The following is a 24,518-nucleotide window of genomic DNA, read 5'->3' on the forward strand; positions in this document are numbered from 1 at the left end:
CAGACCACTTAAGCCATACAATGGCTAATGCTTAAGGACTTTAAAAATGTATATTTATAAAAATTTGAGGAAATGCATCAAAATGTTTGGAAAATATATAAACATTTACCATATAATGCATTATACCTAGAAATGCTTAAATCTGATAATTTATAATATTACCTTACAAAATTATTATTATAAAGTATTCATTATACATTCTGGTATAAACTCTGGTCAAAGTCTGCGACTCTTATTCAAATACAGCCTTCACTAGGCCTGTATAATTTATATTACATTCAGATACATACATACAGACATACATACATAGTACTTTTTCCCCATGTGTAATGTCTCTTCATAAAAATATATTTGGGCTAAGAACAATCAGAGCATAGCAAAATGCTGCTTTAATTGTTTAATTAAATGTTGTGTATCCACATGATCAGGAAATGCTGCTTCAGACTTCTGAGCAGCAATATAACTTCTCTGTAGATCTCCAATCTGTAAAAAATGCCATAAGAAGAGCAGTATGAGACCAGAAAAAAAATAAATATGGAAGGGGGGTGAAAAAAAAAAGACATCCTGTCTGCATGCTGTAGAAACTCAAAGGGTCCTTAATAGCAAATTACTCACATATGCCACTTAAATTTTAGAACTCTCTCACCTGGATTATAATTCCATTTTGAGGAATTTGAGAAAGATAAAATAACCAATTATATAAATAATTTATGCTCCATTACAGCTATCTAGTTATGAATTCAGGAACCCTTGTTCCTTTCCCTGTCATTGATAGTACTATAAATATAAAATGACATTCGTATGCCCAAACAACCAGTTTTATACAGCTAAGGAAAAACTATAATGTACCACAAATACATATTTTCATTAGGGTATTATCTTTTAAATAGGAAATTCAAGTAAAAATTATTATATTTAAGACATAATAATATGCCTCTGAGAGGTTTTAAATAGTGCTAACAATAATATTGGCAAGATTTATGGTTTTAAAAGTTTACAAAAAAGAAAAAAGTTCATTTTCAATAAACTCTGTTAAAGTCCAGCCCAAAGAAAAACACAAAAATATGTTACTGGAATTTGTCTCAATGTATCGTGATACATGTATTCACCTCTAAAAAGACAACTTTTGGATATAAGCACATGAAAAATCTAGATAGTTCAACTCTGGTAGTTTTGGGGGTAACATATATATGTATTAAAAAGGAATTGTTTCCTTTTAAAAATCATAACATTTCTTTCTAATATACTATTTTCTCTTACAGAAATATGGTCTTCTGTTTAAAGAAACACCTTGAGATGTGAATTATTATAATGTGCTGATATTCCTGACAGCAAATAATCAAGTCTTCTCTGTGGCTTAATTAAGCAGCAGCACAGTGCAGTGAAATACCTGGGCACCACTGGAGCTGGTGTGAATCTGAAACCTGCCACCTCATGTAACTGGGGGTAGGAGGCTCTTAACCTCCATGAGGCTTGGGCTGCATTAGAACATAAGCTTCATAGGATAAATTTACTCATTGCTACATCCTCTACTTCAATGACAGGGCCTGATACATAGCAGAGGCTTTAATAAGTGAAACATCAGTTGCATGAGAAAATGAGTAAGTAAGGATACTGCACATAGGGGATGGGAGAATTTGAGAATTGTATGTAAAGCACCTTGAACAGTGGCTGGTAAACTTATCAATCACTCAAAACATTTCAACACATCAATGATAGCTTATTCTATTTTCAAAACAGAAATGAGTATGCATGGCTTCATATTTATATTATTAAAAACCAAATATTTTTACATCTTTGGTCAATAAAGACTCTTATTTACATCACAAACATTTTTATCCATTTCCTCATTCTCAAGACTGATTTACCTTCCACGTTAAAGGAGAGTTTCCAAGTAATAGGTAAGATATGCCTTTTGTTGGTTTTCATTTTATTAAAAATGGTACATAATTTCTTTTAGCTTTTGGATTTCACTGATTGGCAACACAGCTGCATTCCCCATATTGTCCATAATTAATATCTCTAATATTCCTAATTTTATAGCAATCATATCAGGACTTGGTGACAATATGATTTACAAATAATATAAAAGAATTCCATGCTGTAAAAGCCTTCTACAAATACCTCCCAAACTAAGAATTACTATGGTATTTCTTCAATGATTAAATATTAAATTTTAAAGCATAAAAGATTTTATGCTTTAAAAAGCAATGCTTTAAAAAGCAACTTATAATGGTGTTTAGTCAATATCCAAAGAAAAATTAAAGCTTATTAAGTGAAGATGTTTGTGTATATAAATAAGAACTTAAAAAATTCATTTCTTCCAAATTGAAGAATCAATCTTCTGTTCAGGAACATAAGGTTATAATTTTCTTGTTTATTGTAATTTTTTAAACCTAAAGACAAGAAATATTGTATAATATAATAAATTAATAAAGAGAATACCTTATCAGATATTGTTGCAAAATTAAAATGGGGTTCATACATATGAGGTGCTAAAGTTGACGCAGTTTGCAAAAGTGCCCTTGCCTGTGATAAAAAAGGAAAAAAAAAAGGCATATAAGCATACAGCAGTTCTGTATCTGTGATTTCCATTGGTAAAAGAAGCCTTTACTGGGATAGGACCTTAATAAACATGGTGCTGGAGAAATACAGATGTCATTCCTCATGAAATACAGAGACTTTTATTGAAATATAATTAACTATTGATGTCATACAAAATTATGTTAACAGTAAACATTTCAAGAGAGAAAATAAGAGAACTGAAAATTTAGAGCAGATTTTTTTTTAAAGAGAGTGATAGAGGGAGAGAGAGAGACAGAGAGAATTTTTCAATATTTATTTTTTAGTTATCGGCGGACACAACATCGTTGTTTGTATGTGGTGCTGAGGATCGAACCCGGGCCGCACGCATGCCAGACAAGCACGCTACCGCTTGAGCCACATCCCCAGCCCTAGAGCAGATTTAAACCTATTTGAGAACCATTGTCTCATACCATTTCCATTTCAGTTTGACATACAACTTAAAATGTAATCTCAAGGCTTTAAAAAGTCTTCTCAATCCAGGTTTTGTTGGTGGTAACTGATTTAACAGGCTCCATGTATCTGTACCCTAAGGCAATAACAACAACAAAAAGACCAAGAATCATAATGAATTTCAAAGCCCACAGCCTTGTGCTGGATGACAGTGAGTGAGCCTTTATGGTGCTGCTAACAAGTTTTCTAGCAATGAAAGACGATAGCTTTCTGTTCTCTAAAGTATGCAAAACACAAGATTCACATTTTTTGTCCCTTACAGAATCACATATTGCAGAGAGCGTGGAGTGGCACATGATGCTCATACATGCATCGTTAACACTATAAACCACTCAGTGACACTCCAACTTGTAGCTAAATCCAAAACCCATATCCATGACCTGCCAACAAATTCATGTATTTTTTTAAATGGAAAAATAAGAGGATATCAGTTCACATAGGGTGCTGGATAGTAATTTTCTAAATAATGAAGTGGGGTTAGTATAAAATCTTTTACCAGAAAATTTCAAATTAATTGTATCCTTGAGAAAATACAGTATGTAGGAGGGAAAGACAATGACGAAGATGGGGGCAGAGACAATCACAGGAAGTACTTGCCTAACATGAACATGTGCCAAGTTTCAATAGAAAGCGTGCCACTTGAGAATAATGCTTATAAAATACAAATCCATCTTGTTTATTTTGGGAGCATTTATGAAATAATGCTTCAGTCCTTGGTATTTTTGTCATTGTGCTCTGAAGAGCAGGTTTGTGTCCCATGTTTACAGCTCATCATGTCTGTGACCTGAGTAAAGTTACTTACACTCAAATCTCTATGTCCACCTCTCTAAAGTGGTGGAGTAAGATTTACCCTTAATAACCATGAATATTGTAGGAGTATATTTTGCATTGTAAACTTTTTTATATATGTAAATAATAGTTCAACTTATTAAGCACAGATCACGTGCTCAAATCCACCCACCACTGTGCCAAGTGCTTTACATGCATGATCTAATCATCACAGAAACACCTTTTGGTAGGCATTATTATTGCTTTACTTTTAAAGATCATCCATTTGTTTCACAAATACTGACTAAGCACACAACAGGGACTGGGCATTTCCTAATGCTGAGAACACACCAGTGACTTGTCAGGTAGGGTTCCTCTTTCATGCAGTCTACATTCTACATGTAAAGTAGGACAGTATCTGGTGCAATGAGAAGCACTGTGAAGTAAAAAATGAAAAGGAAATATTCTAGCCCCCGAGGGTTCCTTTTGATGGTGTTTGAGACAGCCTTTCTAAGGAGGTGGCATTTAAGACCTGAGTGACAAAAAGAAATGTCACTGTAAGACCTAAGGGAAGAACATCCCAGAGGCCCTAAAAGAAGACAGAGCATTGCATATCTGCAGAACATCGAGGCAGCCAACATGCCTGGAAGGTAGTGGAAAAGGAGAGGCCAAGGACATGGTCTGAGAGAAGGCAGAGGCCAGTTTATGTGGAGTCTCACAGGTTCAGAATAGCAAGCCAGATTTTTTTTTCCAAATTCAGGAGAAATAACTGGAGAATCTTATGCAAAAAAGTAATAATAAAATAATATTGTTTAATAAAAAATAATGTGGGCTGTTCTGACGAGGATGAATCATAGGGTACATTTACTTGCTGATGTAAGTGGGGGAAAAGACCAGCCAGGAGGCTCTTGTAGTTGTCCTGGCAAGAGATCGCAGCAGGGTGGGGAACTGAAGCCAGGTTCAGGATAGGACTTTTAGGCAGGACTGACAGGACCTGCTGAATATGATGTGGGTGTGAGGGGGCACAAGGAAGAAAAGAGGTGTCAAGGTTGGCTCCCAGGATTCGGGCAGGAACAGCTAGATGGTGGGTCAGGGTGGTGAATCGTAGAACAGTTCACTAACACAGGGAAGACCATGAAGGGACATGATGTCCTAATAAAATGAAGTGTTCTATTTTGGACTCAGAAAGGAAGTAACTTGCCCAGGGTCACGCAGCTAATACATGAGAGAGCTGAAATTCAAATCCAGGCCTACTAGACTCTAGAGTTCATTTTAAAATTACATAACAATAGCCACAAATAATGGCTGTTCTGTGAAGAAAGCAGACTGACTCTCGCTCCCTGACCTGTTCAACATGGCCCTTCCACATCTCCAGCACAGCCAGGTTGTTGTAGGCCTCAGCATGGTGGTTGTTGTTGACCAGAGCCAGCCTGAAGCACTGATGGGCCAAATTCGTATCACCTATTCCCTGGAAAGAGAAGCACACGTTCACATGTCTGAGTACACATGCTTCCTCTTGCCACCTTATCCCTTCCTTCCTCTATAAATCTTCCCCAAGACATAGAAAAAACAACACACACTGATCAGAGGGGTCACATGTAAATTCTGTGTAAGTTGAAAATGAGCTACAGTGACTCCCAGAAATCTCTCAAATTCTACATGAGACCATCATCACACTTAGATTTATAATAAATACCTGAAAATTTCTTCAAACTAACTCATGCCTACACTTTTTATTACAGAAATTGTATCAAAAGACAACCTACCACAGCTATATGTCCCAAGTTGTACCAGATGTCAGCTGTCTCTTCTTCATTTTCAGCCAAAGAAAGGGCACGTTCAAATGAGGTCAGAGTCATATCATACTGCTGGGCATAGAAGCAGCACAGCCCCAGATTGTTAAAAAGCTGGCAATTATAAACGCCCATCTGCAGGAATCGCCTTTTCAAACAGCACAAAGAAAAGTTGTGTCACACCAAATTTACCAATGCTAAGACTTCTTTTACAAAGTTAGAAATGAATTAACCTTATAACTAGTAATACCCCCACAAAGATTAGAAATGAAAGGTATTATTGCAAGTGAAAAATAATGTTTAAAACAAATATAAAAGCACAGCTTTCATAATAGTTAAAACGACTTCTCTCTATATATTTTCCCCAAAAGCTTTGTTAGAGAACAAAAATAAGAAATAAATAGCCACAAAAAGTAAAACCCACACAGCTTTATAGAGCCTTGTTACCCACCAGCATTCACAAGACCTTCTAATCTAATTTGGAGACTATATTTTACCTCTAATTTTTCAGTGTTGCATCCTATTTTTGGCCATCTGTATTTCATGGTTAAACTGGGCTCACTGACTTCCACTGAGGAAGCCATGACCATCAACAGACCACTACATTATCCACTTAGCTTTTCCACCGCAATTCAAGAACCCCATTTTGACTCTAGGCATTAAAAATCCTAAGTGAGAAAGGACAAGAAAATTCAAAGAAGCAAATGAACATCCAGTCCAGCTGCCCTGAGAAACCCATGACCCATTTTGAGGGTAGGGAGTTGGGTCAGCTGCACATGCACCGTGCAGCATGTGTATATTTTATGTTCTCAACATGTATTTGGAAAGAACCTTTGGCAGCTGCCAGTCATCTCTCCTTCATATTACCCAAGGGCTGAAGTCATAATTTAAAAATGAATTGTAGGCTGTGCACAGTGGCACACGCCCATAAACCCAGTGGCTCGGGAGACTAAGGCAGGAGGATCATGAATTCAAAGCCAGCCTCAGCAACTTAGTGAGGCCCTAAGCAACTCATCAAAACTCTGTCTCTAAATAAAAAATATAAAAATGGACTGGGGGTGTGGCTCAGTGGTTAAGTGCCCCTGAGTTCAATCCCTGGCACACATACACAAAAGAATTTTAGAGGTCACATATAGGATAAAATAAGTATTAACTCAAAAGAGAACCAGTAGAATATTTTACTTAGACTTCGAAAAAAAAAATACTTGAAAAACAAATTGATAACATTTCACAAGCAGATGATTCTGTTTCAGGTCCTCATCAAGGTTCAGAACACGGAGTCCACTGTTCCTTGCAAATTTCTTCACTGTTTCTACTCTCCATATCTTTGTGATTCAGTGGTATTCACGGATGCAGTGATGATGAGAAGCATTTTAAGTAATTTAAATGCTATTGTTTGTTGATGAAATGGCTAACTTATACAGTGAGTCAAAAACACAATCATCTGGGTACGTTTCTTCAAAGTGCCAACATCTGAGCATTTTCAAATTATTGATTGTCCCTTTAATGCTCATAAAGCATCTGAGTAATGGAATTTTTAGATTCATATACACATTATAGTTCATTTATCTTCATTACTGTTTTGCCAATATTTCATGAAAGTAGTTCTACAGATTGAATGTAAAGCATACCTGTAAAACCGAAGAGCTATTTCTGGTTGATCAGAATAAAAGTGGTTGCTTCCAATGCAAGCAATGGCTTCCATGTGAGTATTATCTTGTTTTAAAACCTCTTTGTAGTATTCAGCTGCTGATGAACCATTGTTCATTTCCTGCTCAAGACAGAAGAGCAATACTGTATTAATATTGGACAAGAAATTTTTTTGTCTCACCAATTTAAGTTTATTCATTTGGCAAACGTTTACTGAGAGTCTGTCATGTGCTAGACTCTATTCTAGGCCCTAGGGACATGATAGGAATAAAAAGATCAAGTCGGGCTGAGGTTGTGGCTCAGTAGTAGAGTGCTCGCCTAGCATGAGAGGCCCTGGATTCAATCCTCAGCACCACATAAAAATATATAAATAAATAAATAAATAAAATAAAGGTATTGTTTCAAGCTACAACTAAAAAATAAAATATTAAAAAAAAAGATGAAGTCACTGTCCTTAAGGAGTTTACAGCTGGTGGAGAAGACAAACAAATAGATATATAATATCAGGTGAGGATGAGTGATATGAGGAAAAACAAAACAGGGCAGGACTGAGGGAGGAAGGGAAGAAGGGAAGGAGGGAGGGTCATGCTTCAGAAGGGTGATCATCTTGAATGAGGGGCTATTTGAACAGAAACCTAATAAAGTGAGGGTTTGGACCTGAGCACACCTGGGCGAAGCTCACTCAGGCAGAGAAACTAGCAAATATATGCTGCTGAGAGGGAAGCACTTAGAAAAACCACACAAATGCAGTGAGGCTGGAAAGAGGGAGAGTAGCACAGGAGACTAGAGAGGCTGTCAGGGCCTTTGTCAGGCATGGGAGGAGCTTCAGATGTTTTTCCTTCTAAATTGAGAGAAAGTTATTAGAGAATTAAAAGCAGAGGAGTGACATAATCATACTGTATTCACATTTTTAAAGAATAATTTGCCTGGTAAGCACAGGACAAACCCAAATAGGGAAGAGCAGCAGCAAGGAGACCAAGAATTCAGGAAAGAAATGATGGCAAACCAAAGTTCAGAAATACATATACAATTAAAGCTGAAGCCACCTTCTACAGTTTTTATATATGCTTTCTAAATACTGATAATCATAAATGCATTTATTATTATTAGAATCATCATCATCATCATCATCATCATCATTTGTGAGATGGGGCCCAGGCTGGGCTGAGCTAATCTAGTATTATCAATGAATGCTACATATCTCAAATACACTCTCAAGGTCTAGTTCAGGTTCCACACCCTTCATTAAGATTAATTATGCTGTGCCCTCACTGCACAGGGCTCTCTTCCGCCTCTCAACTTACATGACATTTATCATGACTTATGCACTTATTCTTATTAGAATTCAATTTTTGTGAGATTTTAATCATATTTTATCAAATCTAAGCGAGTCCACCAATTCTAAGCAGCACCATACAATGCTTCTTTAAACATAAGAATTTTTATTTGATACTCATTTTGACATTTTATTTGATACTCAGACCTAAACTATATCCCCATATCATTCTTTTGCCTTCTTTATATGAAGTAGATATGCAAAGTAAGTTGGACGTAGTATTTCCTCATGTTCAGAGTCAGTCTTCTGACTCCCTTTCTGATCTGGTCATCCAGGCCCAGGATTTTCCACACAGTGTCTCACATTGGCAATACAGCTTTTCTTTCTTTTTTAAATTTTATTTTTACTGATGATTAATAATTGTGTGTTTATATGGGGTACAATGTGATCCTTTGATACGTGTATGCATTATGGAATGTACAAATCAGGCTAATTAACATATATGCATCATCTCATATACTCCTCATTTCTTTGTGCATAGAACATTTAAAAGCTACTCTCAACATTTCTTAAAAGTGTGCCCCACTATGATCCCAAGATTTTCTTCCAGGCTATGGACCCTCATTTTGCTGTACTGATGCCTGTGCTTTCTTGATCTTACCAGCAGGTGTCAACAAGAGCTTTCAGCCAACAAGTAGAAACAATTACCATGTTCACCACTTCACTATCTAAAGTACGATGCTGCCAAGAATAATTATCAAGTTCCCATATAAGCAGACTGTGACAACTACATGACAACTGCCACTTGGCCACAAACCATTAGAAGATGCTACCTACTCTAAGAGGCACCCCAATCTCAGAGATGTCAAAATGTGGAAAACATATGTTCTTTAGAATCTATAAAATTTGATAATTTCTTTGCAACCAAGACCACGTGGTGTACCTTTTCCTTAGTGCTAAATTTAGTGCTTCTAGATACTGGAAAATTAATAAATCATAATTAAACAACTTCCCAAATTGTCTGAATTTCTCACGTTTCCACAATAACAGAGGTTCTCAAACTTTTTGATCTTAAGATCCCTTCAAAGTCTTAAAAGTTGCTAAGAATCCCAAAATTTTGTTTATGAAGGTTATATTTGAAAATATTTATTAAATTGTTCCATATAATATGTAATAAAACTATTAATATTCTTACAAAAATAATGGACTCTCCTGAATGGAGAAGGTTTGTAGGTTTTCCAATCACGTCTCCATACATGATAGATTTGCCAAACTGAGAGAGACTATTAAGTCCTTTGGTCAGAGATCTAATGCCATTCTGCCAATTCTGTTTTTATCAATAATAAAGTCGATGAATAAAGTTAACACCAAAAGTGAAAAAACAAGCTGCATATTAGAATGTATCAAATGATTCTGTTTATGGCTAAAACCTGTATAAACTGTATGTGTGCCTTTATATAAAGAAATAATTTTTCACTCTCAATGAAGTTAATGGTTTGTCTTCTATTTGTTTAAATCTCGTGGCTATCCCTCAGTTGGTTCTCAATTTGGAGGACTGATGGGCACAGAAATTAATGTATGTAATTTCAAGGAATTTTAGATTTGAAATTAGCAACTTCACATGTAGTTTTTCAATTAAGTTTTATAAACATAAAATAATTTGCCTATGCTAAATAAGTTTATATACTACAAAAGGGTACAAAATTTAAAAGAAGCCCAAATCCTAGTTGACAGAAGCTGTTAATCATTTCTTGAGTATCCTTTAAGAAATTTTGTTCATATAAAGACACATACAAAATCATTCTGTAGATTCCAATACACAGTTTAAATTAGTGTCGTGGCACTCTTTCTATATCAAAACATAGAAATTCACTTTATTACATTTTATATGAAGTAGATACTCTGTACAATACTCCATCAATACATACACCATAATTTATTTAACCAGTCCCCTTTTGATGAACCTTAGTTTATTTCCATTTCCCTTTAGAATACTTACACAGCTGATGGACAAAAATTAGTTTATGCAATTAATATTCTATAAAATCATTTGTATATATCTTTTTGTGCCTGTATGAAAAGACTCTTAAGCAAAATTCCTGGAAGTAAAATTGCCCATGCACTTTTTAAAGTGTCATGGCAGATGTAAACAGCCTCCTAATGGGCTGTATCAAAGTACACTCCCACCAGCAATGCTCATGTGTGGAGCCTGTTCTCCACACCCTTGACACCACGGAACTTTTTCATCTCTGCCAACCCAATTAAGCGAAGTACAGCATATCACTGTTGTTTTAGTCTTTATTTCTTTAATTACGATAGAGGTTAGAAATTGAACACATCAGATATTTCTTTTTCTATGAGTTTCCAATTTACTTCCTTTGCCCGTTTTCTATGCTATCCTATCTTTTCTCTTTTTATCAGTGGCATTTTATGCAGATATAACAGAATACCACCGACTGGTAATTTTAATGAACAGAAATTTATTTGGCTCTTGGTTCTGCAAGCTGAGAAGTCCCAAATCAAGGCTCCACATCTGGTGAGGGCTTTCTTGCTGCATCATAACATGGCAGAAGGCATCACAATGGGGCAGCATGGAGTGGTAGGGACCAGGCAGTCAGACAAAGGCCAAACTCATTCTTTTATCAGGAACCTACTTACAATAACAGCAATTAATCCATTCTTGAGGACATCCCTCTTTGCCTAGTCACTTCTTAAAAGCCCCACCTTCTCCTCTGTTGCATGGGATTGTTTATAACAAATAAATTTTGGGGGGACACATTCAAAACCTACAGTAGTACATGAGGGGGTTGGGTAGGAAACTGCCTGGATCTGGAGGCAGACATATGGCTCAAGAATCCCTGGGCACCAACTTTGCTTTCTCATTCCAGGTGACATAAGCCCGTGCTGATATTGTCTGTAGTTCAAAAACCAGAAAAGTCCTGTCTTCATAAACAAACATGGAACATACATGGATCAATTAAGTTCCTCCAGATGGATATCATCAAGCTCTAAGTATGAAAAGCTATCAGTGTAGTCAAAATGAAGCTAGAAGGGCTGGGGGCATAGTTTAGTGGTACTGTACTTGCCTAGCATGTTTGAAGTCCTGAGTTTGATCCCCAGCATCACAGGGGTGGGGGTGTGCAGGGTACATTGGGGGAGCTGGAGCTTGGCTGTTGTCTCATCTCTGGGAAGTGATTTCTCATCTCTAGGAAGGCTGACAAGAAAACAAAAGCCTATGGAAAAGCCACAAGATACATTGATCCAAAACTTCTCTGAGGAAGCATCTACTTTCCATAGTGTTTACATTCTTGATTAAATAAGCATATATGAGGGCATGTGTATGGACATTTGTTTATATGTGTGTGAGATTTGTAAAAAAGGTAAAATAAAACCAAAGTTTGGCTTTATTTAAATTTTTGTTTTTGCTATTTAGTAAACTTAACTTTTATTTTCTCAAACTTATCAGTCTCTCCTATTAAGTCTTTCTGATTGTCATGTTTAAAAAACTCCCTCATTCCAACTTATACAAATAATGCATCTGTTTTTTCTTTTGGAACTTTCACAGTTTCACTTTTTGAAATTTTAACTTTTTCTTTCTGTTGTTTGCTTTGTTTCATTTCGTTGTTGTTGTTGTTGTTGTTTGTTTGTTGGTTGGTACTGGGGATTGAATCAGGAGTGCCCTATCACTGAATTACATTCCTAATCCTTTTTCAAATTTACTTAAAATTTTTTAACTCACTAAGTTGCCCAGGATGGGCAGGAGCTTAAGATTTCCTGCATCAGCCTCCCAAATTGCTAGGATTACACCCACACACCACCCACACACCTAGAAGTAGTAATAGATTTTTTTAGTAAAAGAAATCATTACTTGTCCACTGTAATTTTAAACTATTTAATAATCCAATAATCCACCTGGCTTCTTAGGCAATATTTATCACATCTTTAATTTTCACATGTATGAATAAATACAGACTATTTTGGTCCATTGACTTATTCCTGTATCAGAATTGTTTAAATTACACCAGATTTCATTAATGTAGATTTAAAAATAACATTTTTAAGTATGTAAATGTTACTTCAAGTAAATGAGAAACTTAATACAATCTCAGTGGTTTTCTAGCAATTATTTTTTTTAATTATTTTATTGTTGGTTGTTCAAAACATTACATAGTTCTTAATATACCATATTTCACAGATTGATTCAAGTGGATTATGAACTCCCATTTTTACCCCGTATACAGATTGCTGTGTCACATCAGTTACATTTCCATTGATTTACAAATTGCCTTTCTGGTGACTGATGTATTCTGCTGTCTATCCCATTCTCCACTGTCCCCCATCCCCTCCCCTCCCCTCCCCTCCCCTTCTCTCTCTCCATCCCCTCTACTATAAATCATTTCTTCCACTTATATAATTTTTCTCCTACTCCTCCTTTCCTCTTATATGTAGTTGTGTATAACCCTGAGGCAATTATTTTTGAACCAATTCACAAAACACTATCTATACTTAGGTCTTAATTATTTAAAGTGAAATTGCAAATAAGGAAATAAACGTTGCTCTGCTTCTCAAACTCTGTTATGCCTCAGAATCCCCCTAATGAGCCTCTTAAAAATACAAATAAACACCTGAGTCTCCCTTTCCAGGACTTCTGATTAGTAGGAAGAGGATGGGTTGTACTTCTTACACATTCCCAGGGTAATTTTCACCCACAGTGAAGTTCAGAAAGCCACCAGAATAACCTTTTAAGAATTAGGTTTCTAATCTCAAACCTCTTTCAATAAAGAACAACTAAAAATAAGGGCTGGTCTTTCAAACAAAATGCCTCAAGAAAAATTAAAACCACCAAAAAACAATTTAGCAAAGAGAAATCAATTTTTAACAGTATCTGTACAAAACAAGCAGTGAACCGATGGCAGTACAACATGTACATTTTAAAACAGGCAACATTTAAAAGATATAATACCAACATGAAAGTGGTAAATAAAAAAGAAGTGAACATAACGGAAGAGAATTCCCTCCAGAGAATAGTAAGATGCACATAATAAAAGTCCCTAAACGCACTTGCAGTGTAGGTCACAAGACTACGGAACAAACTCCATTAATTAACTCTAAATCCATCCTCATGTAAGAGAAAAGAATCTGCTGGAAATCTGCCTTTGGTGTAGTCAGCTTCAGCAGAAAGGAAGTGAACTGTGCACATCCAAGGGAAAATACTGCACCCAACTATTTCACATCTGTGCTTCGCCCTTGATCACCCTACCTACAGGACAACATATTGTCCCTGCAGTTAGGATGCTTCCCTTTCTAATTCCTTTTTCCTGAAGTTTAAACTCAACTCAGAACAGCAAAAGAAAGAGGCAGCTGATAAAGACTACCCCAGAGCCACTCCCTATCCCAGCCATAGCAACAATCACTATGACAGGCTTGGGAGAAATTCTTCTGAACAGCAACCACACGTTAAAGATGCAATTGTCCTGAAGCCCTTTCTGCTAGCACTCACTTTCTAAAAAGCAAGGTGTGAAAAAGGACTGAGAAGTACAAAAGGCAAAGCCAAAAGGTCCAAGGGCGCCAATGGCATCAGGAAATCACCAATGGAAGCAGCATGAATTTCACTGATTTCTAAAACTGATTCCATTTTATATCTTTTCTAAGCTTCTTGGTCAAAGCTTTGTTCATATTCAATAACTAAACAAAAATATTGATACAAGTATTTATATTGACTGATCCAAATCTTCTATGTATCTATCTATCAAAATTATATCTATCAAAATTATACTTCAAAAGGAAAATACATTTTATATGTAATTAAAAACAATATTTTTCATTTAAAAAGTAAAATACACAATCATGGAAAATTTGGAAAGCATAAAAAAGAAATAAATGTCAATCCTACACTATAACCCAGATATACCAACTATTACAACCTACAACTCTTTTTCAGCAAAATTTTAAAATCTCATACCTAGCATTTTCTAGAAATGTAAAGAGAACTGAGGTGCATCTGTTCAGTATTGTACTGGAAGTTCTAAACATAATGATATATTTTTTTAAAACAATAAGAATAACTAAAGAAACAAAACTGTATTTGCACACAATGATTAGTTTATTTACTTAGAATATCAAAGAGAATCTATGGACAAGGTCATAAAATTTAAATAGTAGAATCAAATCAACTTTTAAGAAGTAATACATTCACCAGAAATAATCAAATAGAAATTATAAGAGAAAAAAATAGGGACTCCACTCACAGTTATACCTGGGAATACACCTGTACAGAAAAGCCCTGAATCTGCTATCCTTGGAAAGGCTCATGCCTGGGAACTCACTTGGTTCCCTACATCAGTAGAAACTTTCTCCAAATAACATGAGCAGTTTGCTACACCTAAACTCTTGGTACAAGCAGTATGGTTTTTGCTGAATACCTGTTTACTTGTGGGAGTCTGGAACTCTGATACTTGGTAGGCAGAAGTGTCTAAAAGATCAGCGCCCAACAGTGACATCGTATACTGAGTCTCTTGTGTGCTTCCCTGCCATACAATACTTCTCAGAGTTATTACAGCTTACTACAAGAGGTGTCACCTGTGTGACTCCACTGGGAGACTCTTAGAAGATGGTAACCAGTCATCCTCTGAACTTTGCCCCATTCATCTTCTCTTTTACTGATTTTGCTTTTGTATTCTTTTGTTCTAGTAAATCATAGCTGTGAATATAATTCTTTGCTGAGTCCTGGGAACCCTAGGAAATCATTGAATCTCAGTGTGGTTTGGGGGACCCCCGCAACAGCCTCTTTCAGGGGATAATTACAAAAACTTCCTGAAAAAAAAAATACCAATGCTTGAGAAAGGAAGAAAGGCAATGTATCTGCCCAGCCTCCACATATTCAAAGTAATTCCAGTCAACATGCCCATAAGGTATTTTTATCATTCTTGTAAGTCAACCTTAAAACCAATATGGACTAGCAAAGAGTCAAAAATAACCAACTGTGAAGAAGAAAAACAAGGTGGTAGAATTTACCAATCTGATTTTAAGAATTAGGATAAAGCTGTAATAAATAGGTAGCAGGGAAGATAACTAAGTGAAACTTACCATAGAATAAGACAAAATGACTCTAAAATTTATAACAATAAGGAAAAGTACAAAGACACTTCTGATAAAGATGAACCCTACCAGATGGTCAGTATCATACAGATATGAAAATTAAGTGATACCATATTGGTACAAAGATGGACACATAGGCCAAAGGAAAAGAGTAGAAAGACCCAATGTACCCCCACCATAAATGGGAAAAAATTATATTTGAGGTTACAGATTTTGGGGAAAGACTGATAAATGAGGTGTGGCAACAGGTCCACAAGGAAAATAATTTAAATCAGTATCATGTACCATTCTCTATACTCTTTTGTGAATCTGAAATGCCTCATAATAAAAACAGCTTGACTAAATGCAGACACTAAAATCTCTTATTCTACCAGTGAATCACAGGCCAACAATCAAAATTTTATAAACTGTTCTTCCTAACCCCTATTTAGTTAGCACATAACCTCAATTTTATATCAACTTTTAAAATACTACGAACCTTACCTCATAGATCCTGGCAATTCCACAAAGCAGGCTTACTTCTCCTGGAAACTTATCTAAGCCTTGTTTGAAAAGATTTAAAGCAGTCACAGGTTGATCCAATGAGATGTAAACCTAAAATCCAGATACATTTCAATAAAAGAATCAGCTCTTAAAATAAGAGTATTTGTATAGCAAGTTTATAATTATTTATTAGATATTAAGTAAAAAAATTTCATAAATATGTAGAATTTCCAATAATGACAGCTTTATCTCCACATGTTGTACATAAAACATTCATTCATTCATTTCTCCACCAAGTACTAATTATAGGCTTACTGTTGTCACAGGGACTGAGCAGTAACTAGACAGGAAAGGATCCAGGGGAGATCCTTCTAATAGAACAGACACATGGGCATGGTCATAAGCTGGCATTAAGGAACTAATTAGGAGGCTGAAGTTAAAGATTCGAGGGAAGGAGTGGATGACCCTTGAAGCAAGGCCTGAGGAAACAACCGTAGAGAGGGTGGTTTTTGAGAAGACCCTTCCAAAGTAGAAAGAGACAGGTTTGTGAGGCATGGGGTGAGGGGGTTGAGTAAGTTAGCACTTGAGGGTGTCCACTTATTAGCAATTAGACAATTAGCATGGAAACACCTATACTTAATAGGAATTTCTAAAATAGAAAATTATGTTTTTATGTATAGAAACATAATATTTTAATACTTGTCTTCATGATATTATATCCAGTTTTTCTTAATGGTTAGGCTGTGCTTTGAACAAGGCCTAAAACTATTCATAATATTTATTGCTAAAGTATGAGTAGAGGGATGGATATGAATGAAAACTGTAAAATTTTTATCTTACAAACTTCTGAATGGATTTTTAAAATATGATAAACAATACAATTAATATACTAATATAAAATATTTGATAAGATCTATTTTGAGGCAGGGTTTTGATAAATTGCCCAGGCTAGCCTCAAATTTGTAATCCTCCCACCTTAATCTCCCAAGTAACTGGGATTACAGGCAAACGCCACCATACCCAGCTTTAATTTTTAACTGACAAAAACTTTTAAAAGCAATGTTGTTCTTACAATCTGGTTGACTTATATTGTATAGCAAGCATTCTTTCATATAGTAAAGAAAACCAGGTTTACTCCTTGATAGTCATACAAGCAATAATGAACTTAAATAAACATGTAAAAAAATAAATAAAACCATGTACTTAACTATAATTTTAAAAAGTTTTTTTCAATTATGTGGCCAAAAATTGTCAGTTAAGAAGTTAAGAAGATGACGTCAAATAGTATAATCTGAGCCTTAATTTCAAGCTCTCCTCCAGAAAAGTTTACTATGATGCTTAGAAAGTTCTTTAAGAATATAATATAAAAGACATAGAAGATAAATTTAGATACCAAAGAGCTCCAAACATTTTTGAAAACCATTGTAAACATACTAAAATCAGAACAGCAAATTCATATAGTAGAACTTTCATTTTCTCTTTAGTGTGCTTTTATTATCATATTTAGGAACCAGGAACACTCCCTTTTACTTCTTGGTTTAATAAATTTTATTTTTCAAATACACAGTTGGCAGTTGGTTGCCCTTTTTCAAGTGTCTTCACCAGCTGGAGAACTCCACCTTGGTATTTCTGGCATAAATTAACTCGGGCTCTGCGCTTTGAGACCAGTTGGATGAGTCCTTTAACTGAGGCACTCCTGGCCAGGGAACCATGAATATTTAGTCTCTTAGAGACCACAGCTGGGCTTACAAGCTTATAGCTGGGAACTTCCTTACAGAATCTGAAGTTGTGTCAAACAAGACTAGGTTATTGAGCTTGTCCCAAACTTTGCCTTTGGACCACTTCTTTTTGGCCTCACCCTCAGATTAGTTCACTGGGTCTTTTTCTTGGCCAACTTTCTTCTTGTAGTCCTTGGGTGGCATCCGAACCACCGTAGGCTAACTGAGATATCATACAAAAAGCTAGTGCTTCCTTTTGTAGCTTTTGAATCCTCTTTTCTGTACTTTTAATTTGAAAAATTCTTAAAGATAGAGCAAGATGTCATGACCACTACTAAATCAAATGTTTTTCTTTCAAAGTAACCTTGATGAAGGTCAAGAAACTTTATCCCAGTATAAGGTGAGTATACCTTAATTTGAAATGCTTGGGACCAGAAGTGTTTCAGATTTCAGATTTTTTTTTTAATTTAGAATATATGCATAACGTGATGAGCTGTCTTCACGACAGAACCTAAGTCTAAATGTGAAATTAATTATATTTCATCTATACTCTGTACACATAGCCCAAGGATAATTTTACACAGTATTTTTAGTGCACTTGGATTTTGACTGCAATACATCACAGGATGTTAGGTATGCAGTTTTCTGCTTGTGATATTCAAAAAGTATCAGATTTTGAAGCACTTCAGATTTCAGATTTTCAGATTAGGAATGCTCAACCTGTATTGAAAATTCTAGGTGGTCCTTCACTTCTGCTGTGACTATGAGGGGCACAGTGTAGTAGTGGGTAGCCTCTGGAGTTCAAAAGACCTGGGTTTGAATACTGGCTGTTAATAGTCCAGCAACTCTGAAAAACTTACCCTCTTGAAGTCTCTTTTTCCTTAGGAGTACAAAGGAAATTATAAAACCTATTTTGCAAGATTATTGTTAAGAATTAAATTAAATTTCGTGTACAATGAACCTAATCCATTGACTTGCACTGAGTAGGTAGGTGCTCAATAAAGGGGAAGTAAGATTTTTATTTTTACAGTAGAGCTGAGTAATTAAGCACCTACATAAAAGCAGTCCCTGTGCTCTACAATCTGCTCAAGCATGAGACAAATGTGTTATAGAAAACAGCCCTCTCTGGGGCCTGTTACACACGGGTGGTGAGCTTATGATATTTTCTTCCATTCTAATGAGCAATATTCCAAGGGGTTATCTTATTTTTCATGGCGATCAGTTTCTCTTGAGGTAGTTACCCTCCATATGTTATTTTTCCCTTGCTATAAAGAAAAACAAGTTAAATCTGAACATATTAACTTGCCAACTACTCTTGAAGGAACTGGCAACTCTTTCCATGCAATGGCCAGAATTTTGAAAAGAAAGATTTCACTCAATATTTACTTACTTTTGCCAAATAGAGAAATGTATGTATCATTTCCTGCTGCTTCAGAGAGAATTTAAACTGTTTTTCTGCTTCATGATACATTCCTAACCTAAAAACAGTCATTAAAAAAAATCAGACATTCAACTTAAAAATAAATACTATATCATTTTTCAAACACTGAGGATATAAATAGAGACAAATTCCATCTATATGAGTAAACATATGCCAAATAAAATAGTGTTGCACACACACATACGTTAACATGAATGTTAACAGAGTTTAGCAAAAAGTTGCCTGTTTCCCATACTCACTGGCTATCTAATTGCCAAATGGTGTGTAAAGAGTCTGTCTGCAGCCTAGTCGCAGCAGGACTAAGAGATGCCAGTAAGCCAGGTCATATCAGTTCACTGCCCAAAGAGCTTATGATCAGATGAACATATGGCAAGTGACCTGAATAAATGCTGAGAGTCTCCATTTTCCTGGAAGAACTAAAAGATGATATTCCTTTGAAAACATCTTCTGCTCTAAGATCAGAGCCCATTTTTCAGTTATCCTGAAACTATTTTAATTCAAGCAATAATTTCTACTTGAGAAATACAGCTACACCATTTTATTATTCTAGTAATCTTTTTTCCCCTTTATTAGGTATTTGACACTTATTGTCCCAGTCTATGAATCTGAGATTTGCTCCTTGTCTAAATGAGACTGTCCTGACACCAGTGGCCACTCCTCTGCCTGGGAAACATGTTATTACCACTAAATCAGCCACTAACACTCACTCAGCTTTCACTCAGCCTGTTATTAACAGAATTACTAAACTTTCTCATAATTACTCATTCTTAGCCACCTAAGAACTTAGAGATGATAATGTTTTATTTTGTGAAATAAAATCAAAATGATGCACAATATATTCCAATGTGCTACTTTCATTCAAAGGCTTGAAAGAAGAGCTTTGATCATTTTTCATAACCTAAACCACAGGCATTGGTATGGCTGATACCCAAATAGCTGTTGGAAGATGGGATTAAAGGGATTAAAGGTGACCCCAAAAGGCTAGCCTAAAGTCAGACGACATGCAATGTGGCAAAAAGCCTCTACCTCTTAAAGGTTCCACAAATTTCACAAAGAGTATGTATAAAATGCAATCAAAGTGCTCTGAATTCTGAAAAACAATGTAATTTAGAATATAACATCAACTGAGCATGCAAGTTCTAGTCATGTGACTCAAGTACAGTCATTAAATTCTGTAAGTGCCAATTATCCATGAGAGTCCACATATTTTTATGAAGATTTTATAATTTTAAAAAATTACAATAAATGATTTTAAAGGATTACAATAAAAAGATACATGTAAAACAATAGGAAAACATAAATAGATTATTTTTAAGCAATAGAGATAGAAGGATAATCAAATTGAAAAACAAATAAATAGGGAACTAGAAATACTGAACTACATGGAAACCAAAGAAAGAAAAAATATGGATCATTTTTTCATTACTGCACCCTTAAGAGATAATTTCTACTAGAACTATCAGGAAGGAGTTTATTACATGGATTCTTGTGCAAAAAAAAAAAAAAAGTGGAGTAGGCCATGCTCAAAGAAAGTCTAGGACTAATGAAAATACCAAGTTCATAAATCAGGCCAATATAAGAAAGTTACAGTCCAAAGAGATAGTTCCTTCCAGGGGCCAACCTCTTCTCTGATTTAATTCAACAAAATTGTCAAGCAACATCTGCATGCACATTTCAGAAAAGAGATGGAAAAATGAAGGAAATAAAACCAGGTTCTTAAAAGTAATGATAATCAAAGAGTAGTGGTAGGGAAACATTTTTCTAGAAGTTAGTAAACTATGATGTAAGCACACAGGTGGGAAAGTACACAGCATGATAAGGAAATATTGAGCAGTTTGGTTTAATTGAGAAGGACACAATAATGGGAGTAATGAGAAACAGGGGCACACATGTAGACTGGGACCAAGATCATGATGTCACACTTCAAATTCAGAATTCACTCTAGAAGTAACGGGCAGTTATTCAAGGAATCCAACAAGAGCTGTTTTTTTCACAAGAGTTACTCTCACTGGATTTAGGAAGGACAGATGGGGCAAGAGCCTGGAGGTAGACAACCCAGGTAAGAAGCTACAATCAAGCAAATGACACTAAAGGCCAGAATTCAAGCATTCGCATGGGAATGAGTAGAAAGGGGGACTTTGAGAGCTACTGCAAAGGTAGAACCAGTATAGAACTTGATCAGGACAAGGGAGAGAAATCTATTTCAGACTACATACCATAATCTATCCTTGGCCTCTCGGCCTGAAGTCAGAGGTCTGACTGGGCTCTCAGTGCATTCTGCATTTGCTTCTCTCATAATAAGAACTATACTTATAACTATTAACTGTCTAAATCATTTGAAAGAAGAAGCAATCTAATAAATCTTTGTGACCCCACTTAATGAGAGCAGTTTCTTATTAAATATTTTACCAAGTGAATGAATACCAAATACATAATAAAGATGAGCAAGTATTAAAGAACAGAGAACAATAATTTAATATGACAAGGTGTGCTCATTTAAATGCCAACATGAATGGGAGGCAGAAGAAATCAGAGTTGTGCTTTCCTTTAATTATTAAAGATTTCTGAAGGTTCTACTTAGAAGCTCAAGATTTCAAGATTGTCTTTAAGAATTGTATTCATAAGAGTTAAGTGTTTGGAAGGTCTAAATTACCTTTTGGCAGAAAGCACTTCCTCAACTAATAGAAGGAAAAAACACTTTAGAGTTCTGTGTGAGTTGCCTAAATGGAAAGTAGTCTTAATTTCAACAGCAGAACAATAAATCCTTTTTATCCCCTTTATATTCTTCTTTTCCCCATAGGTTTTAATGACAACTAAAGATTATAAATATTGCAGGGTATTCACAGTAACTGAACTCCACCTTGTTTTTGAACAAAAAAAGACATACTTACCTTTTTGAAATACAATTGTTCATCTGTCTCTATTTAACCAAATGCTAATTGAATTTCAATATCAGCAACAAGTGTTAGATTTTATTTATGAATCACTATGCAAATGTTTCATAAAATTAACTGTGGCTTTTCTGATCTCTCAGTTTGCTTTGAAACATTTGCACATTAAGAGAATGTAAAAATATTCAGGTTATACAGAAACAATATGGAATTGTGGAAATAGAAAATAGTCATCAAAAAGTAGACCAGAAATTTTTTTCTCTACCACTTATTAGCTATATGAATTTAAACAAATTTCTCTCTTTGTGACGAGGCTCAATTTTTCTCATCTGAGAAAATCACTAATTACATCAACTACTCAGAGTGCTGTGAAATTTAAGTGAGATGATATAACATACAAACTCTTAACCACAAAGTGCCTTACAGATGGGAAGCATTAGTATAAATGAAAAGACTTAAGAGCCAAGAGATTAGGACCTGATTCAACAGGCTCAGTTCTAGCCCCAAACTAGTCCCTGATGAAAATCACAGCCACTCTCTGGCCTCAGCTTCCTCATTCAGAAAGGGAAGTTGGATCTGATGATCTCAAAGTCTGCCTCTCTCTGCTGTAGTTCTTATTGCTACTATGTGATTGTTAAGTAAATGCTTTCTCAAGTCAAGTTCTTATTTCTTCATGAGGAAATGTATCCAGAAAGGGGGTGTCAGATTTGACATTCAAAAACATATTGCCACTTCTAACCCTTCACAGATAATCGAAATTTTACCTGCAGTAACATTTCCCAATCTGCACCTTCCACCACCAGTCCGTGTACTGAGAATGCTCTGTGGAAAGGGCAGCCAGATCCAAAGCCATTGAAAACAATTCATTTTACATTAGAATTTTATTTTCTGACAATAAACAGAAAGATAAATAATGAAATAAACCATATAATTATAAGCAATCAAAACACGAATTAGAAGTCAGACAGTTGCTCATGTTTCCAGATGGCTCCACCAATTTTCCCTAAATAATCAGTTCCAGATCAGAAGGCTAACAGCATATGAGTTAGAAACACTGATCAAAGGGAAGCAGATGTACAGTATATGGGGATACAATTTGAATATACAAGCCACAAAATTGATACTAAAAACTCCATAAGTTTTTACCCTTTCCCCACTATTTTCTGTCTAATAATTCAAAATGCCTCCAAACATAGTGGCAATCAACACTTTGGTATATCAGACTGGTGCAATCACTGTCTGCAATTTAAAGACAGATGTAGAGAAATAGAGAAAGACCAAGTAAGCAGCTAGAAAGTTTGGAGAATGGAATTATGAAGAAGAGTAAAAGGAGTTAATGGGAGTAACCACTACCTTCAATAACCATTATTCCATTATTCTGATATCACCTTAGCTTCTAGCAATTCTAAAAGTCAAACTTCTCTTTGCTGCAAACTGAGGAAGATCTCCTCCTTAACTACCTTCACTGTTTACCTCTGTTTATCCCACATCATTAATGTCCTCTAGATCGGTCTCTTCTACTACTCAAGGTCAGACAAGAGATGACCAAATAAGAATTAGGTTTTTATTCAGATAAATTGGAAACCATTTTGACCAAGAGGAAACAAAATAGTCTTTATACATATTTATAACTCAGAAGTTTGAAGCCAATGGGCTGGATTTGTAGCTCAGTGGTAGAGCACTTGTCTTGCACATGTAAGCACAGGGTTCAATACTCCGCACCACATAAAAATAAATAAATAAAATAAAGACACTGTGTCCATGTACAACTAACAAAAAAAAAAAAATTAAAGAGAAAAACTTGAAGACCATACAAAGATTTTGTGACTAGAAGATGGAGTTATTAAATGAAAATTCTGATTTTTTTAATCTTATTCTCTCAAGGTTGAATTTTTTTATTCTGTAGCTAGTGTTAATATAACAATAATATCCAACAACTCAGTTAAACTTACTCTTAGATTTTCAGTTGTTATCTCAAAATGCTTGCCTTATTACCAAACACTTCTTAATATTAACTTTTTTTCTAAAATGAATGCCAGAAGAGTGCCCTCAATCTCCTACTGCAAAATTAATTACTTTTCCATGTGTTCTTTATCTTTTCTTGCTCCAGGGGAGATCTCTAAATATACAAACCACTTACAAAGAAATGTTGTTGACATGCTGAGCCCCTAATGGACTTGAAAAAAATCAACACATTCACTTGAAAGCTATGGAAATTAAAAATAAATTACATACTACTTTCATATGCTTATTTTTCTGCCCCTCCCCTAGATAAAAATGAAGGGATAAGTATAAATTCAATTAGCATTATCCTTGGAACTACTAGGAAAATATATTTTAAATAAGTTCAATTCAGTCATGCAT

General features: G+C 35.3%; 1 protein-coding gene across 1 annotated transcript in view; it reads right to left on the minus strand.

Annotated features, from left to right (window-relative positions):
* Positions 1–334: 334 nt before the first annotated feature.
* Positions 335–24,518, minus strand: part of LOC308631934 (tetratricopeptide repeat protein 8-like) — a 34,068-nt gene continuing 9,884 nt past the window's right edge. The window contains exons 6-13 of the mRNA XM_081263484.1: positions 22,919–23,004; positions 19,213–19,300; positions 16,105–16,215; positions 7,229–7,368; positions 5,571–5,745; positions 5,150–5,272; positions 2,446–2,529; positions 335–483 (exon numbers count right to left, since the gene is read on the minus strand). Coding sequence (XP_081119610.1) covers positions 367–483; positions 2,446–2,529; positions 5,150–5,272; positions 5,571–5,745; positions 7,229–7,368; positions 16,105–16,215; positions 19,213–19,300; positions 22,919–23,004 — 924 coding nt within the window. The 3' untranslated portion in view covers positions 335–366. The remainder of the gene's footprint in view (positions 484–2,445; positions 2,530–5,149; positions 5,273–5,570; positions 5,746–7,228; positions 7,369–16,104; positions 16,216–19,212; positions 19,301–22,918; positions 23,005–24,518) is intronic.

Source organism: Spermophilus citellus (genome assembly GCF_964194105.1).
Source record: "Spermophilus citellus genome assembly, chromosome: 12".
NCBI classification, from domain to species: Eukaryota; Metazoa; Chordata; class Mammalia; order Rodentia; family Sciuridae; genus Spermophilus; species Spermophilus citellus.